This window comes from Camellia sinensis, chromosome 7 (genome assembly GCF_055761805.1).
Source record: "Camellia sinensis isolate YWXY chromosome 7, ASM5576180v1, whole genome shotgun sequence".
In the NCBI taxonomy this organism is placed as follows: Eukaryota; Viridiplantae; Streptophyta; class Magnoliopsida; order Ericales; family Theaceae; genus Camellia; species Camellia sinensis.
In genome coordinates this window covers 46,676,457-46,696,105 of record NC_138967.1, presented here as the reverse complement: position 1 = coordinate 46,696,105, position 19,649 = coordinate 46,676,457, and the positions used below count along the sequence as shown (strand labels likewise).

The following is a 19,649-nucleotide window of genomic DNA, read 5'->3' as shown; positions in this document are numbered from 1 at the left end:
TTTTATTTCAATCTTACTTTTGATCACCCAATTAGCTTGAACACACAAAACTACAAACTATAATCCAAGAATTACTCACCTAGAAGCTTTGATCTTCTAAGCCCTAGTCAATTCTTGAGCTAAATCTCCAAAACTTCCAAGCTTTAAGCTAAATTTGCACAATTCTCTCCTCTCTCACTCTAACAGCCGGCCTTGCCTCTCTCTAGAGAGTTGATCAGCCCAAATAAAGTTAAAGGAAGGGAATTGAGTGTAAAATGCCTCTACATAAATCCCCACTCACAATATAATAATAATAATAATGTAATTTGGCACTATTCATCAATTTAATCGATTTAATCTGGTCCGAATCAATTTTTCAATTAAATTTCACTGTAGGCTCTAAAAATTATGCCAATCACAATGGCGTAATCAATTTCGGGTTCTGTGGCCAATAAGGCCCTCAATTTAATTTCCAAAGCAGGTTATTCAAACAGATATTCCTACGATGAACAGATAAAATTTCAAAATCATATATATATTCGCATAATGGCACACAAATCATATCAAAACATATAATCACATTGGCATTTGGGACCAATTAGCATAATACAGTACAGGGGTGTCACACTAAGAGGGCTTTTACATGCGGTTCCAATGCGGCTATGAGTAGTAATGCAGCTGCAAGGACCTCTGATGTTGGTATGGTCACCACCACACTAAAAACAGCCACCCCCTTTGCTGGTACATCCGAAACCACCTCACAACCTGCAAAGCACTAACCCCGAGGCCAGAGGGTTTTCACCCCACTCTACATGTCTCTATTTGCAGCCTTGAGGGTCCTAATAAAAAAAGGGCATCTGAAGCCCCTAGAGCCACGCCCATTGCCTAATCCCCTCCCTCCTACACACAACCCGGCCAAGTAATGCGCCTTCCACCAATAACATGGTCATGACACCAACCTATGCTTTAGATTACGTCATGAGATTTAGGATTTCATTGACAACAAAGTGATAGCGCCTCCTCAAAAGCCTAACGTCACTTAAATCCTCTCCCACCACATAACCAACCCCCTCCACCCCGGTAAATAAACCTTATCCAAACACTGGCCGTCCCTTACGACCCCAGTATATACATCACCCCCTTCCACCTACCTAAGCCGGCAATGTTCATCCCAGAAAGCACATACTTGTGCATGATGAGCACGTCCATATCCCAACCCGAACCTGTGGTGGTGGCTGTGGTAGAAGAAGGTATGCCTGAGGGCTCCGTGAGCTTAACTGAAGAGGAATACAACCCGTGGCGCTACATTGTGCTAACCAGTCAGGCCAGACCAGGAGTGGAATTGCCGACGGGAGTGGAGGTCAATGTAGTCCGGGAGGACGAACCAAGCCAGGGACTAGATGACTTAGTCGATCTAGAGGAGGACATCAGTAACCTGCAGTTCTTTGATGAACAAGATCTGGGGAATGTACAGATTGGCTGGTTTGATATGAACGGATCAACGGATAATACGGGATGGCTCAGTGATGAACTGGATGTTGATGAGGGGTCTCAACCAAAGTAGGAACAGCTGGAAACGGGAATTGTTGCAACGGTCGGAACCCTGAACGGTCGCTTTGTTTGGGAGGGGGAAGATTTCCCATTTTGCGGCTTTCCTGAGCCATGGCTGAACTCTGAGAAGCGGTGTTTGCCCGACTTTGAGATCTTCTTCGACCTACAGTTGCAAGGGGACGAAGTTGCAGAAGAACAGATTGACCTACCAGCTGAGGCTGAATAGAGTACAAAGGATAAGTCCAATGGCATTGAACTTGAGATAGGAGCAGCGTTGGCTTGTCTCCTTTCGGATACTTAGATCAAACTGGAGAGCTTGAGGGATGACTTCACTGGATCCATGATCGGAGATCAATTGGCTGTGGACCCTTTCGGTGGTATTCTGGATGTATCTATCGCACCATCCCTCGTTTGGCAGTTCGAGGAGGGCTTTTTTTGTCCAGCAATTCTGAATCAGGTAGTGAATCAGAATCTGATTCCACAGAGTCTGTGGAGTCAGAATCAGATTCCAGTTCTTCTGAGTTGGAGTCCGGTATTCCTGGGGTTGATAACCCGGATGCCATTGTTTTGTCCAGGTTATCTTTTTCCTTTTCTTTTGAGTCGGTTGTAACCAAGGAATTGGACGAGCTGGAAGCTTTGAATGAGAATGGTACCACTGCAGTTTCTGAGTACTTTTCTGTGCCACTTGTGTATTGCATTGATCATGACTTTCAAAATTTTGATAAAAATGGCGAGAAAGGAATTCCTCTGGTTTTGAAACATTTGATTAATCGAGAGGAGGAGAGGTTTGTAAAACCCCTAGTTGATGAAATCATTTCAATTAATGTAGATACTCAGAAGGATCTGCGTCTGGTCCAAATCGGGTCCACGTTGTCTTTGGAGGAATGCGAGCTTTTAGTCGCTTTATTAAAAGGTTTCAAATATATTTTCGCATGGTCCTACGAAGACATGCCTGGAATCAATCCTGAGACTATATAGCACCAGATTCCTCTTAACCCTGAGGCCTGACCCATCAAGCAGAAGCTTCGAAGAATACGCCCGGATTAGGCTTTGAAAATCAAGGAAGAGGTCACCAAGCAGATAGATGCAGGGTTCTTGCTAGTATTTGAGTATCCTACTTGGTTGGCTAACATTGTTCCGGTGCTGAAGAAAAATGGTAGAATTCGGGTGTGTGTAGATTTCAGAGATCTGAACAAAGCCAGTCCGAAGGATGACTTCCCTATACCGCACATTGACGAATTGGTGGACTTCACCGCAGGCCATGCGTTGCTCTCTTTTATGGATGAATTTTCCAGGTACAACCAGATCTTGATGGCACCCAAGGGTAGAGAGAAGACTGCCTTCACCACACCGTGGGGAACCTGCTGCTACAGGGTGATGCCGTTAGGTTTGAAAAATGTTGGGGCTACTTATAAACGGGCTACAACCACGATCTTGCATGATATGATCCACAAAGAGGTTGAGGTGTATGTGGACGACATGATTGTCAAGTCCAAGGAAAGAGAGGTCCACTACACCACCTTGAAGAAATTTTTCCAACGGATCAGAGAATATCGGTTGAGACTAAATCCACAGAAGTACACTTTTGGCGTCATAGCAGGGAAGATGCTGGGGTTCTTGATTACACAAAGGGGCATTGAGGTTGATCCTTCCAAAATCAAGGCCATCTTGGAAATGCCACCACGAAGGATTGAAAAAGAGGTGGGAGGCTTTCTAGGTAAAGTGCAATTCATAAGACGATTTATTGACCGATGCCAGGTTACTTTTGAGCATATCAAGCAATATCTACAGAACCCACCCGTGTTGTTACCGCCAGAGTCGGGGAAGCCGTTGATTTTGTATCTGTCAGTAACCTACATGACAATGGACTGCATGCTTGCGCAGGAATCTGAGGGTAGAGTGGAGAAAGCCATTTATTACCTAAACAAGAAGATGCTGGAATATGAGACCTGTTACACCCTGCTGGAGAAGGCTTGCTTGGCCTTGGTATGGGCTACCAGGAAGTTGAGGCATTACCTATTAGCTCACTCTATAATTCTGGTTTTGAGAATTCTGGTTTCGAGATTAGATCCTATCAAATATCTTTTCGAGAAACCAGCACTTACGTGTAGGCTAGCCCGTTGGCTGCTTCTCCTCTCCGAATTTGATTTAAAGTATATGACTCGCAAGTCTGTGAAGGGGAGAGTAGTAGCGGAGTTCCTAGCCGATCACCCAGTGGAGGGAGACAAAGCAGTAGAGTATTTATTCCTAGATGAGGCCATTCTGCAGGTCGAGGAAGAGATTTGGACTATGTACTTTGACGAAGCGTCTAACCAGTACGGTTATGGGATAGAGGTGTTGCTGATAGCACCTGACAATTCCCATATACCTTTAGCTTTCAAACTCCGGTTCAAGGTATCTAATAACAAAGAAGAATATGAGGCATGTATCGCTGGCTTGGAAGCCGCCTTGGAACTAGGGTGTAGACACCCCATTTTTGACCGACCTTAAGACTCAGACGTCATCGTTTGTGCGCGCGATGATTGTGCATGTTTGTGCTCGTTTTGAGTGTTCGAAGTTCTCGACTGAGTGCCTTGTTTTTGAGCCTCTTAACCCTCTGTGTTTGGGCCTTGTTTTTGGGCCAAACCTTGGTGCCTCTTGCCTGGAGGGGGAAAAGGGCTTGTCGGCCACTTTTGGCACTTGCTAGCCACTTTTCTCTCTTGTAGGCCACTTGAAGTGGTCGGTCGGCTAGGGGAGGTGGCCGGCCGGCCACCTGATGTGACCGACCGCCAATTTTCTCCTTTTTCAGATATTTTCAGATCTTTTGAGCCAGCTGCTGAGCACTGAGGCTCATCTCTATACACGTGTATGATTGTTTGCATGCTATGTTACATCGCATTGTGTATGCTATGTTACATCGCATTGTGTACGCCATGTTCTTTACGTTGTGTATGCCATGTTGCATTGCATTGAGTATGCATGTTGTTGCAATTGTTTGGATTAGGTGTTAGTCCAAACATGAGAAACGAGGGACATTTCATACTTGAAGTGACGAAATGTGCCTCAATTCTCGGTCGCCGACCCTCTTGATCAAGCATGATAGAGGTCAAGGCTTTATGTGTTTATGTGTGCATTCATTTCATATTGAATTGTGCATATTTGGCTTCTCGGCCATCATGCATTGAAATGCGTGATTGGTGGCCCGAGGGTCGAGAATCGCACTCTCTTGAGCTTATGAAATAATAGGGAGTGTGGTTGTGCACACATACATTGCAAGTACATTGCCATGCCCTTTCTTACTCTCTGTTGCAGCAAACTGGAGAAGTGCAGCAACAAGTGGTCGGCAGACCAGAAAAACTAGCTGGCCGACCACTTTTTCTGGTCTGCAGCAATGGTAATTGGTCGGCCAGTGGTTGGCAACACCCCTAGGTGGTCGGCCATGCTCCTACAGGTCCCCAAGGTGAGTTAGAAGCTATCTGGAGCTTGGTGCAAGGTTCTGAGAATAATTGCAAATAGAGGCAAATTGGGGCATCACGTTGGATTTCCGAACGAGGCGACCGGGCATGCATACACTTCTCGCCTCGAGGCTCCTGTTTTATTGCTTTGCTTAGATAGCTAGCTTATGCTTTGTTTTGTACTTAAATAGTTAATGTGTTTAGCTATTTAATTTGTGTTGTAATAACTAGTTAGTTAACTTGTTAGTTGATTAGCTTGTTTTGTAAATAATTAGTTAACTTGTTAGTTAATTAGTTTTGTCAGCTTAGCTAGCTTAGCTTCTTATTTGGACCCTCCGTCGAGAGGGCCAATTGTTGTAATAAGCGTGCGTGTGTGTGATACATGTCTTCCAACCCCCATTTCTTTCTCCTTTTTACTTAACCGCTTACGATGGTTAGTTTTAGGGCATATTTTGTTTAGCATACCTTATGCTTCACATGCGTGCATTCATTTATCTGTTTTGCATGCACCGGGCTCGGCACATCATACTAACTGCATTGTATTTCAATTCCAATTTGAATACATATACCAAGTTGCATTTCACATGACATCTTAGAATAGCCAAGCCTATCTTAGTTGCATTTTGCATGTGTTACATTAGCCATCTTAACATGAACTAGGATCATGCATGATTTCTAACTAGTTCTTTGTTTTAGCTCGGAGTACACTGTGAGTGTTTACGCTTTAGCATACTGCATGTGTGTTAATGTTGCCATGAAAGCATGCTTGCTATGAGGCTAACTGCTTATTTGATATAACTGCCTGAATGCCTGTGGGTGAAGGTTGGATTGCTTGAATTGGAACAATTCATCGAAATACGAGTTTTAAGCCCACTTTGAGAGTGGCAAAATCATATTTTCTAAGCCCACTTGAGGGTGGCAAAATCCACGACTTAGCCTACTTGCGAGTAGCACCTCTAAACCGTTTTCAAACAAACGAACATGAAATGCTTTGTTCCAACTTAGGCAATCTAGTCTATACTTGTATGCTGTGCGCATCACATAGTAATTCTAGGTTAATAACCGGAATAAGAGCACAGGTGTTTTCAAAAACAAAATATCATGTTAGTAAAGGTCGATCTTTGATCGGGCGAGCGGGGGTGCTCATTGCATGACCTTCCCCTCTCGCACCCAAGTTCCCGAGCCGAGGAAACTTTATTGATGACGGACACGTGGCCTTAGGCATGAGTCAGGGTTTTCTAAATTTTCCAAAATAAAACATTTAGGTGGCGACTTTGTATCTGGCAAAGCAGTCCATGTTTGGCACTTCTTTATAAAAATCAGTTTTCCAAAACGATTTGCCGAATTTAGGCTCTTTGGTGATTTATCGGTCTTACATTGCACTTTGTGAGATTAGATTCAGAACCGTGATGCGAGTCCGAACTGTAGTAGCTAAGAACCACGGTTCGCACCCTCGCGTATGGAGCGAGAGTTCCGGGCGGTCTATAGGTGGTGACCCTTTGAGTCTTATGTACGCATTCATTAAGCTTGTGCAAGCTTGGTTCTTTGGCCATCACGCATGAAAATGTTTGATTGGTGGCTTCAGAGCCAAGTGCCATACTCCTTTGAGCTTGAGAAATGATGAGGAGGGTGGTAGTACATACATTTCCTTGCAAATACATTGCTGTGCCTCTGTTGTTCTCCGTTGCAGCAAAAACAGAAGTTTGGAAAAGCAGGTGGCCGGCAGGCCACTTGAGGTAGCCGACCGACCACTCTCAATGGCCGGTCGGCCAGTTAAGGTGGTCGGCAGCCACTTTTTGTGGCCGACCGGCCATCAGTCCATTTTTGTGCCAAAATGTTCTTGTTTTGAGGCAGAACCAGTCTGGAAGTTGGTTCAATGTTCAGCTGTTAAGGCAAGGGCAAACAGAGGCAACCGGTGGCAAAGTTATGGATTTTCAGGAGGAAGGCAACCGAGCATGCATATCTCCCTCGCCCGCGAGGCCGCTTTACTTGCTTTAATTAGTTAGTTGTTAGCTAATTATTTGATTTGAGTATTGTACTTAATTGACTTAGAATGGCCAGTTGTTCGAATTCATTTGTGTTCTAATAATTAATTAGCTAGTATAGTTAATTAATTCGTTTAATTCGTTTTGTAATAATTAGCCTAGCTTAGATTAGATTAGCTTATTTATTCGGATCCTCATTCGAGAGGGCACAATGTTGTAATAAGCGTGTATGTGTGTGTGCATGTCTTCCAACTCCGCTTCTTTCTCCCTTTTACTTAATCGCTTTCGATGGTTAGATTAGGGCACGTTTTGATTAGCATATCTTATGCTCGCATGTTTGCATCATTCATTTGTCTTGCATGCACCGGGCTCGGCGCATCATTCAAACTGCATCCTATTTCAATACTTATTTGAATATGTGTTTCAAAGCATGTTATCAAATGTTGCATTCATATGCCATCTTAGATAGCCGAGCCTATTTAGTTTCATTATTGCATGTGTTGCATTAGGCATTTAGTATAGTTAGTATCATGCATATTTCTAACTAGCTTTTGTTTTGGCTTGGAGTACACTGTAAGTCTTACGCTTTAGCATACTTGCGTGAGTGTGAGTGTTGCCATGATTCACATGCTTGCCATGAGGCTATGTGCTTATTTGCTTAACTGCTTGAATGCCTGTGGATGAAGGCTTTGTTGTTTGAATTGGGATAATTCGATGAATGAATGTTTTAAGCCCACTTTGCGAAGTGGCAAAATCATGTTTTAAGCCCACTTGAGGGTGGCAAATCCGCACTTTAGCCCACTTGCGAGTGGCATTTTCAAACCATTTTCGAAAGCAAACATGAATCGAAATGTTCTAAGTTTCGCTTTAGCCCACTTGAGCTTTTGGAAGGAGGTTTGAGCCTGAAATTGTGGTTGTTTTGTGCTGTGCTTCAAGAGGTATACGACTTACCTTGTAGGCTTTGTTTTAACTACTGGTTTTGCCATCTTTTTATACTGTTTTTGGCCTGGTTTTCAACTACAAAAAACTCTAATTTTTGAGCCTTAACATGATGGTTTGAGGTCATTTTGTGTAAAGCGATAGTCTGCCCTTCTTGTTGCTTTGTTGTGTAAGCTTTTGTACCATCTTTAGCATATTCACACCAAACTTTTTGGCCCTTTAAGCCATTGAAATTTAGAGTTATTTATGTGGTAAAAACTTGGTTTTGAAGTCCAAAATTTGAGGGGGTAGCCTCCCATCCTTGTGCCTTGTATGCAAGCCTAGATAGCTTAACATGTGAGCATGATTTTCTAGCATTTTGTACCTCAATCTCAGCATGTTTTAGCTTTGTTTTGAGCTAGTTTGGTCCTTTGAGGCTTGTATTGTGTGGTTGTAGTGCAATCTCCTTCACTAGCTTAATGTTTTAGGCTTTTAAACATGAATTGCATGAGTTGCTTGCATGTTTTAGTGTCTTTTTACACTCCATTTCAGCGCCGAAATCTCTACAATCTCCCTCTATTCTTTACTCTTTCATTTATTTTGAAAGTGGTTTTGAACCCCTTGTTGGCTTGAATGTGAAATTGAGACACTCGTGCTTAATGGTTTTAATCCTCTTTTGAGGGTTTCTACTAACTAACGGCATGAGGACTCTTTCATGCTCAAGGTACTTGTGGTTTAAGTCCTCTTTCCATTAGAGGACACTCACCCAATGGACAAATCAATTAAAGAATGGATTGGTAAGCTAAAATGGGTAAATAAAACATGACAAGTAAAAGAGGCAAGATAAGCATCTTTCATATTGCATTGCATGTGTTCGGATCGGACGTTAATTTGAACACGAGAAAAATGGGATGTTTCATACTCAAAGTGATGAAACGTGTGACTTTTCTTAGTCACCATCACCCTTGATCATACATGATAGGGTTGTGGTTGTTTTGAGTCTTGTTTTGCACTCATTAAACTTGTACAAGCAAGCTTGGTTCTTTGGCCATCATGCATGAAATGCTTAGTTAATGGTTCGAAGGCCAAGAGCTACACTTCTTTGAGCTTGTGTGATGATAAGAAGGGTAGTAGTACATACACTCCTTGAGAATACACTGCTTTGCCTCTGTTTGCTCTCTGTTGTAGCAAAAAAAAGAAGTTCAGGGAAGGGGTGGCCGACTGGTCACTAGTATCAGCCGACCGGCCACCAGCAGTAGTCGACCGGCCACCAGCACTAGCCGATCAGCCACCAGCAGTAGTTGACCGGCCAAAAATGAAATTTTTCACAAGTGTGTTCTTGAGTTGGAGCAGAGGTATTCTGGAAGTCGGCAGCATTGTTGGTGTTCAAGCGAGTGCAAACAGAGGCATCCGATGGCAAGGCGGTGGATTTTCTAGAGGAAACCAACCGAGCATGCATGCGTCCCTCGCCCTCGAGGCCATTTACTTGTTTTGTTTAATTAGTTAGTAGTAGCTAATTCATTCATTCAAGTGTTGTAATTATTTAATTAGCTTAGATAGTTAATTAGTTTAATTGCTTTAATTAGCTTAGTATAGCTAGTTATTCAATTCGGTTTGTATTAATTAATTAGCTAGAATAGTTAATCAGTTTTGGTTTGTAATAATTAGCTTAATTAACGTAGCTAGTTAGCTTATTCATTCGGACCCTCCTTCGCGAGGGCGCAATGTTGTAATAAGTGTGCGTGCGTGTGTGCATGTCTTCCAATCCCACGTCACTCTTTCTTTTATTTAACCGCTTTCGATGGTTAGATTAGGATCATATTTCGATTAGCATACCTTATACTTGCATGTTTGCATCCATTCATTTGTCTTGCATGCACCGAGGCTCGGCGCATCATTCAAATTGCATTGTTAGTTCAATACTTCTTTGAATACGTGTTTCAAAGCATGCTATGAAAGTGTTGCAAAAACCATGATTAGGTAGCCAAGCCTATTTAGTTGCATTATTGCATGTGTTGCAATAGTGATCTTAACCTAAGTGAGGAGCATGCATTTTTCTAACTAGTTTTTGTTTTGGCTTGGAGTACTCGGTGAGCTTTATGCTTTAGCATACTTGCATGAGTGTGATTACCATATTGCCATGTTTCGCATGCTTTCTATGAGGCTATGTGCTTATTTGCTAAACTGCATGAATGCTTATTTGCTAAAGTGGGCTTAAAACTCACATTTGTTGCTTGAATTGGAACGATTCAACAAATGTGACTTTTAAGCCCACTTTGCGAAGTGGCGAAATCATGTTTTAAGCCCACTTGAGGTGGCAAATCCGCATTTCTAAGCCCACTTGAGGGTGGCAAATTCAAACCATTTTCAAAAACAAATATGAGTCGATTTGTTCCAATTCTTGCGATTTTAGTCTATACTTGCTTGTGTGCGTCACATAGTAAACTTAGCAAATAATCGGAATAAGAACACATGAGGTTTATAAAAGAGCATATCATGATTAGTAGAGGCCGATCTTTGATCGGGCGAGCGGGGGTGCTCATTTCAGGACCTTCCCCTCTCGTACCCAAGTTCCCGAGCCGAGGCAACTTTGGTGATGACGGACACGTGGCCTTTGGCACGAGTCAGGGTTTCCTAAATTTTTCCAAAATAAAATATTTAGGTGGCGACTTTGTAATCTAGCAAAGCAGTCCAATTTTGGCATTATTTGATTTAAAATCGATTTTCCAAAATGATTTGCCGGATTGGACTCTTTGGTGTTTATCAGTGTCACATTGCACTTGTGATACTAGATTCAGAACCGCGGGAGTCCGAACTGTGAGGCCTTCTTTTCAAACCCTTTTCCGAAAGGCGGGGGCGCGAAAAAAGGTGAGCCCACACCCCTCTTTTTATTTCATACCCAAACTCTAGGTTTGTTCAAGCTACTCCCAAATCTGACCATTGTTACACAACAACAAATAACAAAGCTAAAGACTATATGAAAGTGTAGAAAATCCTTACCTTAAGAAGAGAAGACGAGCAAAGCAAGGTTGAAACTCCAAAGACATCGAAACCCACTTTTGTTCGGATGAAAAGAGAGCCCATGACGTGCTCTACCTTTTTCTCAAAGGCACTGGGGTGAAGAACCCAATGGATCTAGGTGAAATAGTAGGGAGAAGATGAGTTTTAGAGAGAGAAACTCAAGATCTAGGGTTTTGGAGAGTTTTACAGAGAGAGAGAGGAATGAAAAAGTGATGGAAAAAGGTCATCTTCACGGACTATTATATATGTAGTCCGCTTGAACGTGGAAAGTGACGCTCGAGCATCAGACACAATGTTCCGTTCGAGCGTAAGAAACGACACTCGTGCATCGAATACGGTCTTCCAGTATTTGCAGGTCTACAAAAAATACTGAGATTTTGCAAATTCCGCTTGAGCATAAGAATGGCCGCTCGAGCGGAGCAGAAAAATTTGCAAAGCCCGCTTGAGCGTAAGAATGGCCGCTTGAGCGGAGGAGTTAAAATCTGGACAACATAGGTTTGAAAAATCAAGCAACCAACCTATTCCAAACACACAGCTACAATCTAAATGACTAATCCAAGGAACAACAAGGGTAATAAGAGATGGACAACAACATTGAACCATGAAACCTAAGTCCGGAACAAAATAAAATGTAGGGTCAAAACCGGAGTCGCTAGAAAAACTGTGGGACTTAATGTATTTTCTTCAAATCTCAAGGGAAGTAAGTGTAATTTAACCTATTTTTGTCTAGACGAATATGATTCAATGTGGCTAACAATAGAGGTGTACGCGATGCGGTTACTATGGGTTAAAGGTAAAATTATGAACCGAACTGTAAATGATGTATTGGCAAATAACAAAAGTGTGGTTTGGGTGGTTTCAATGTCTTAGTTGATTGAAGAATAATCTTAAACCATTATCAATTATTTGCATAATATACAACACTAAATTGTATAATATTTTTCATATATATAATACTAACTAATTTTACATAATATTTTTGATAAATATAACTAATTTGCAACAAATTAAACATTCTAAATCTCTTTGACACTGATTTTTACTTTAGTATATCATTAGAGGTTAAAAAAAATATGTATTAACTATGGCGGAGTGGAGTGGTTTCTAAGACAGATTATAAGTTTTAAACCGCAAATCAAACTAACCCGCTTTTAGTGGATGGATCGGTGTAGATTGGGTGGTTTTAGCGGATTGGACAGTATTTTGCACACTTTTGCTAACAATGTTCAATTAACCTTATTTTTTATATGAATAATCTGCTAGGCGGGCCACCCTAAGTTTTTCAAATATTTTTATAATGAATGTAAAATGGCCCTTAGATTTTTAAAATTCTTTTGTTGGCCTAAATGTTTCTACCATATTATAGTGCGACCACAATTATTTCACATAATTCTATTAATTTGATATGTAAATATCAAATTTTTTTTTTTAATTATGAAAATCATAGAGGTAAATTTTTTAGTTATATAAATTATATTGTTTGAGAAATGATATGTAATGCCCCGCCTTTTTATTACTCGGATTCCATTACCAAACCATTATTATAGATTCAATTTCAGAAATAACATACGAAAATTCTTTATATTTACAAGAACACATAAATAAAGATTCTCTCATCCAAATATAATATGAATGCAACAAGAGTTATAATTAAATAAATTGCCCGTAGGCTTACATCTTCTAAATGAAGAGAAAGGGTTTAACCCTTTTACATCAATGACATTCGGCCCACAAACAAAAGGCCCTGTGGCCAATAGGTAAAGAAGATCCATGACCTTGAAACACCTCTCGATGTTCACCTGAAAAAGGATTAGCAAAGTGGGATGAACATAAAGTCCAGTAGGGATCTCAACATGATCCTAAACAATAACAACTTACAGATAACTATGATAATGAATGTTTAGTCCCATACTATATAAATAAGGTGACGGTTTATACAGAAATATACATATATAGGAACTTTTCTCAAAGTCATTCACTTCATTCAATAACATAAGTAATTCACTTTTCTTTCTTCTTGTTACCTTTTTCCAATATTCATATGACTATAAAAAATTTTTGAAGAAAAACAATTTCACCAAGCCCATTACGTTTTCTCTCACTTTCCAGACTTATACCTGATTTGCATTTTCAAAACATGTTCACAAGTATTCAAAGTCTTTCACATTTTTCACAATCTTAACACAATACTTACGTCCGTTTCAACACATTCATAACTATACAAGTATGCCTTTAATACAAAAGGAAAACAACAAGCAATCAATAACTATTTGCTTCAACAATTGAGGCAATACGACCTTCTAGAACGATAGCCATCATAACCCATGACATACCCAAATACACTAAGACAATAATGATAAATAAATTCTGCTCTACCTGCCTTAAGCATGGTAAGCCAATGATACATCTTTCCACAATGAAATGCCAATTTACCAGACACCGGTTGGAAGGTAATGGTACCTCTGTCAAGTTCTCCAGGCGCTAGCTGGAAGGTTCTGGTACCTCTCATTTTAAGCGCAACCAATTCTCCAGGCGCTAGCAGGAAGGTAATGGTACCTCTTATTCTCAGCGCAGTATACCAATCATCACAACAAGACAAAGTACAATCAACAAGTGTAATGCATACACAAACTATTCAACAGAACAATGTCATCCTCCACCGATGACCAAGGACAAAACCTCTAAATGTACGTATTTCAACACACGTATTATAATGATTCAACTTTTATGAAATTTTAAATCCAACAACAACAATAGTAAAATAAATATTCATAATCCAACCTCAAATTAATTTCTGAAATTCACATATGATTTCCTTCTTCCTTTTAAAGATTCAATTCTCTTGTTTTCCAAGTTAACATGCTCCACCCCTTATCCCAATCCATTCTTTTTTTATTTCACAAAATTAAATCCATGGATATCAAAGTCACAACCTAACTCAACTTAATATAATCAATCTAAAATAATTCCAAAGTTATAGTTAATTCTCCTTTTTAACTACTAACCCATTTACACAAACCATAACAACGATTTACAAACATTATTCAACTTTACCCCTTTTTAATTCACCAAGTCAAAACATTAAATTAGGGCTTTTTCTTCTTTCAACATAAACATGCTAGATTACTCCCCAATTAACCCAAACAACAATCAATTTAACAATCTCAATCCCAAATGACAAACCCTAGATCCCCTTTCATGATTTTGAAAGAAATTCATAATGGATATGATTTTTATGTAATAAAATCTACCACATATCTATCTATAGATGAGGTATTGTAAAGGAGCAAAGAAATCTCTACCTCAAGATTCTTCGAAGCTAAAGATGAAGACCCAACTTGAAACTCTAATTAAATCGCAAAACAATCAATAGAAGTCTTGATCTATGCTTGGTCTTCAATCTTCTTGAAAGATTTGGGGTGAATCTTGGTTAAAAAGAAGAGAAATCAAGAGTTTGGAAGGTTGGGGTTTCGGGTTTGGAGGATGGGAGGAGGAGAGAGGGAGAAAAAATAGAGTTTTAGGGCCAAAAATTCACTTTATAATGCCTGTTAGCGACGTGGTCGCTCGAGCGAAGGAAGCTTGGCTCGAGCATACAAAATAAGCTCTCAGAATTTCTGAAACTCGCACAGTTCGCTCAAGCGAAGAAAAGCTCGCTCGAGCGATCATGCTTTCTGCACAAAAGCGCAAAATTCAAATAGGTATAACTCTCTCGTCTAGACTCAATTTAGGGTCGTTCTTGTGTCCAAATTAAAGCCCCGAAAGTAAGATTTCCAATGGTTCTAGCCTCTCATCAAGATTCAAAGTATGGAGAGAGAAAATGATGAAAGAGTGAAAACTACTCAATAACAATTATTCAAATTTGAAGTTTCTGATTCAATCTCACCTAACGACTATGGTAACATCTCAACCAAGGCTCAAATATCAACTATGAAAGTTCTCAATCAAGATAATTAAAGAGTCAAATTATAGTTTCATTATAACAGGAAGCACAGAGTGCTATATGATATACTAAGAATTTGTCAAAAATTGTATAAAAGAATTGATATAACTGTTAAGAATTGACAAACATAGATTTATTATTTTTCTTACTAGCTTTTGTAATAATAATTAGGTAAGTAAAATTTATTTTACAAAAAGTAACTTATTGTTAGGCTTACCTTGGTCCATCTAAGCAAAATTTCTAACCTTGTCGTTTGGTTATACTAGCAGTGGTGGCGGTGGCGGTGGCGGTGGTAACAGTGGTGGGGTAGTAAATTAAGGTAGTGGTGGTGGCAATGGTGATGATTACGGTGGTAGTGTTGGTAATTTGGTAGTGTTGATAACACTTTAGTTTGAAAAATATTCACTACAACAAAAAGGTCTTTGGTGACAAACTCATTTTGTCTCCAAAAATCAAATTTTCGTCACCAAAGTGATCCGCAACGAAATAATTTTGTCGCTACGTTTGTCGCCTATACATTGTCGCTGAAAGTAGCTGGTGGCGAAAAATCGTTTCGTCGCCTATTTTTCATTTTTGGCAACGAAATTTTTCATCTCTAAATGTTGCATTTTTCGTCCTTTATAACATCAATATTGTCACTAGAATTAGATAATATTTTATTTTAATTGTTTTCGCCACGAAATATTTCATCACCAAATATGAAGATAGAGGTTTTTGTAATGAAATTTACCCTTACCAATGATATAGATTAAGGTGATAAAAACATTTGTCACTAAAATGAGCACAAAACAAAATTCTTCAATGACCAAAAACATTTTGTCGCCAAATATTTCAATTTTGGTAACGAAATATTTAGCAAATGTGACGAAATTATTTGTTTGGAACTATATCATTGGTGACAAAATTATTCGTCATGTTGTTTGAAAACTAATAGCAACGGTTTTTTATTTCGTCACTAATAATAATTAAAATTTTTAAAAATGGGAGTAATATTTTCAATTTTCAAATTTTATTTTCACAAAAAATTCCCTGTGCATTTTAATAACCTGTTCAATAAAATATCTATCACAGATCAATACCAAAATCTGTTTATTTTCATAAACACTACAGTTAAAATGTCTCATAATATCCACAAAAATTCAACATTAGCTGTGGATTACTAAACATGTCTCCTAATATCCACAAAAAACATGTCTTCTAGTATTTAAAAAAATATAATATCAAGTGCAGATTACCAAACATGTCCCCTAATACCCACAAAAATATAAAATTTACAATGTAACCAAAATACATATTCTCCGGGCATTCTCGTGGTTGTTTCACAATTTTGGCCCCCCGATGGCCTATTTTCAAGCTTAAATGTTGGAAAAGTGCATTTTTCAAACTAGGAGTTCCGTGCTAGTTCCGTAAGTTTTACAACTTATATTGGTTCCTCTAGAGGTGTTCATGGTGTTCCCGGGCCTTCTTGTGGCTGTTACACGATTTTAGCCCCTGATGGCTTATTTTCAAGTTTAAGTGCTGGAAAAGTGCATTTTTTGACTTAGTTTTCAAACCGGAAGTCTTGTGCTAGTTTTGTAAGTTTTCACAAGTTACAATGATCCCTTTCGAGGTGTTTGAGGTGTTCCCAAGCCTTCTCATGGTTGTTTCATGATTTTGGTCCCCGATGGCCTATGTTCAAGTTTAAGTGTTGGAAAAATACATTTTTTGACTTAGTTTTTAAATCGGGAGTCCCATACTAATTCCGTAAGTTTTCAAAACTTATATTGGTCACTTCCGAGGTGTTCGGGGTGTTCCTCGGGCCTTCTCGAGGCTGTTTCACGATTTTGGCCCCCTGATGGCCTACTTTCAATAAGCCTAAGTGTTGGAAAAACGTATTTTTAAACCTAATTTTCAAACCGGGAGTCTCATGCTAGTTCCGTAAGTTTTCACAAAAAAAAAAAGGCTAAAAAATTAATAAATTTCAAATTTCAAGTTATCTTTGGTTAAGTTGGAAAGTGAAGAAACAAAAGAGCCTAAGTAAATCCCAAAGACAAAAAGTATGACTGCATTTCTCTCTTATTTTCTTCTTTTTTGTGCTTTCTATTATAACTAAACAAAAAGTGGGATTGCATTTACTATTTCCCTTTTCATTTTTCTTATCAGATCTTCCAATCAAACACAACTGTGTCCTCAATGAGTCAAATTGGATTGTTAGGCCACTAACCCAGTCCTCAAGTTCTAATTTATAGAAATTTAGTAAAAAATTCCTCAACATAATTTTCTAATTGTAAAAGAACACCCTAATTGGTTTTTAATGTATAAAGTCTTCCAAAATAGATTTTTCATGCAATAATGACATAATTATCACGGACCTTTATTTTTATAAACAATTTTAGTTTTTCTCTTATATTAAGGTAAGATGTTGCTTTAAAGACTTTTCCATTGCATTTCTATAACACACAAAATAGAAACTGGCACCATTGAAGCTAAGCATATCTAAAAAGTACATATAAACATGAACCACCGACGAGATAGAGAGAGAGAGAAAGAGAGGTGGCAAAAAAGAAAAAAAAGATAACATGCTGGCTTAAAAATAGAGAAAAGTTAGTGCCAAGCCCATGTGAGTGGATATACGAAGATGAAAGTTGCGGATGTGACATTAAAAATGTGTGTGTATGTATGTGTCTCTTATTTAATTCTCACAAAACAATTTTTCACATTGTCTCTTTGAAAAACTTGAGTGAAATTTTACTATACAGATTATTTTTTATTTTTTATTTTATCTAATGAATAGAATTAAATTTGTAAAAATATTTCATATATGTTAAATATATATTTAGAAACGGGAACTTTTTTGATAAATCCATTTTCTAAGAGTTTTATTCCATCCAACCCATATTCTTTTTGACTATTCCATTAGGTCTAATTTGAGATAAGAAGACCAAATTACCCTTTTCATCTACTTATGTTCCATTTAGTTCACATTAGTTTCTTATGTTTCAATAAGTCCTATGGGTGACATAATTACCAAAATACCCTTAATGTGAATGTTCACACCGTCAATATAAATGTTTATATCGTCAATGTATAGGGGCCCGGCTCATGTCGATCCTCGTGGGTGCTCGGAAAAATTCGAGTCGGGCTGGGCCGGCCCACAAGCCAAAAAAATAGGCCCGACCCGGCCCGTTGATAATATGAATATTCACATTGACAAGTTAACATTCACATTGATAGAAGTGTAAAATTGGCCTGCGGCCCGTGGGCGGCCCGAAACCAGCCCGTCGCCCGGGGCGGCCCCGGGCCGGCCCGTTCACAATATGAATATTCACATTGACATATTAACAATAACATTAACATTGACAAGAGTGTAAAATTGGCCCATGACCCATGGGCAGCCCGAAGCCCGGTCCCGGGCCCGGGTCGGGGCGGGCTCGGCTCGGCCTGTTGACAATGTGAATATTCACATTGACATGTTAACATTCACATTGATAAGAGTGTAAAATTAGCCCGCGGCCTGTGGCCGGCCCGAAACCCGCCAGCGGCTCGTGGGCTGCCTGGGCGGGCCCGGCCCGACCCGTTGATAATGCAAATATTCACATTGACATGTTAACAATCACATTGATAAGAGTATAAAATTAGCCCGCGCCCCGTGGCTGCCCGAAACTAGCCCACGGCCCATGGGCGACCCGGGGCGGGCCCGACCCAGCCTGTTGACAATGTGAATATTCACATTGACATATTAACATTCACATTGATAAGAGTGTAAAATTGACTCGCGTCCCATGGGCGGCCTGGGGCGAGCCCGGTCCGGCCCGTTGACAATGTGAATATTCACGTTGACATATTAACATTCACATTGATAGGAGTGTAAAATTGGCCCGTGGCCCGTGGACGGCCCGAAGCCCGCCCGCTGCCCAGGGCGGGCTCGACCCGACTCGTTGACAATGTGAATATTCACATTGACATATTAACATTAACATTGATAAGAGTGTAAAATTAACCCGTGACCCGTGGGCAGCCCGAAGCCCGGCCCCGGGCCGATGCGGGCCCGGCCCGTTGACAACGTGAATATTCACATTAACATGTTAACATTCACATTGATAAGAGTGTAACATTAGCCCGTGCCCCGTGGCTGCCCGAAACACGCCCACGGCCCGTGGGCGGCCTGAGACGGGCCCGGCCCGGCCTGTTGATAATGTGAATATTCACATTGACATGTTAACATTCACATTGATAAGAGTGTAAAATTGACTCGCGTCCCATGGGCGGCCCGAAGCTCGTGGGTGGCCCGGGTTTGGGTCCGGGCCTACCCCGGGCCGCGGGCGAGCTTCGGGCAGCGGACAAGTTTTACACTCCTATCAATGTTAATGTTAACATGTCAATGTGAATATTCACATTGTCACGAGTCGGGCCAAGCCCGCCTCGGGCTGCGATCGGGTTTCAGGCCGCCTACAGGGTGCGGGCCAATTTTACACTCTTATCAATGTGAATATTAACATGTCAATGTGAATATTTACATTGCCAACGGGCCGGGCCCGCCCTGACCCGAGGTCGGGCTTCGGGCTGCCCACGGGTCACGGGCCAATTGTACACTCTTATCAATGTGAATGTTAACATGCCAATGTGAATATTCACATTGTCAACAGGTCGGGCCGGGCCTGCCCCGGGCCTGCCCCGGGCCGCCCACGGGCCGTGGACGGGTTTCGGGCAGCCATGGGGCGCGGGCTAATTTTACACTCCTATCAATGTGCATGTTAACATGTCAATGTGAATATTCACAATGTCACGGGTCGGGCCAAGCCCGCCTCGGGCTGGGGTCGGGCTTCGGGCCGCCCACGGGCT

The 19,649-nt window shown here is 40.5% G+C and overlaps 1 protein-coding gene across 1 annotated transcript in view; it reads left to right on the top strand.

Moving 5' to 3' along the window:
• The first annotated feature begins 1,174 nt into the window (after window positions 1-1,174).
• The window catches only part of LOC145795772 (uncharacterized), a 74,702-nt gene continuing 56,227 nt past the window's right edge, over window positions 1,175-19,649 (top strand). Inside the window, exon 1 of the mRNA XM_082880673.1 lies at window positions 1,175-1,539. Coding sequence (XP_082736799.1) covers window positions 1,175-1,539 — 365 coding nt within the window. The remainder of the gene's footprint in view (window positions 1,540-19,649) is intronic.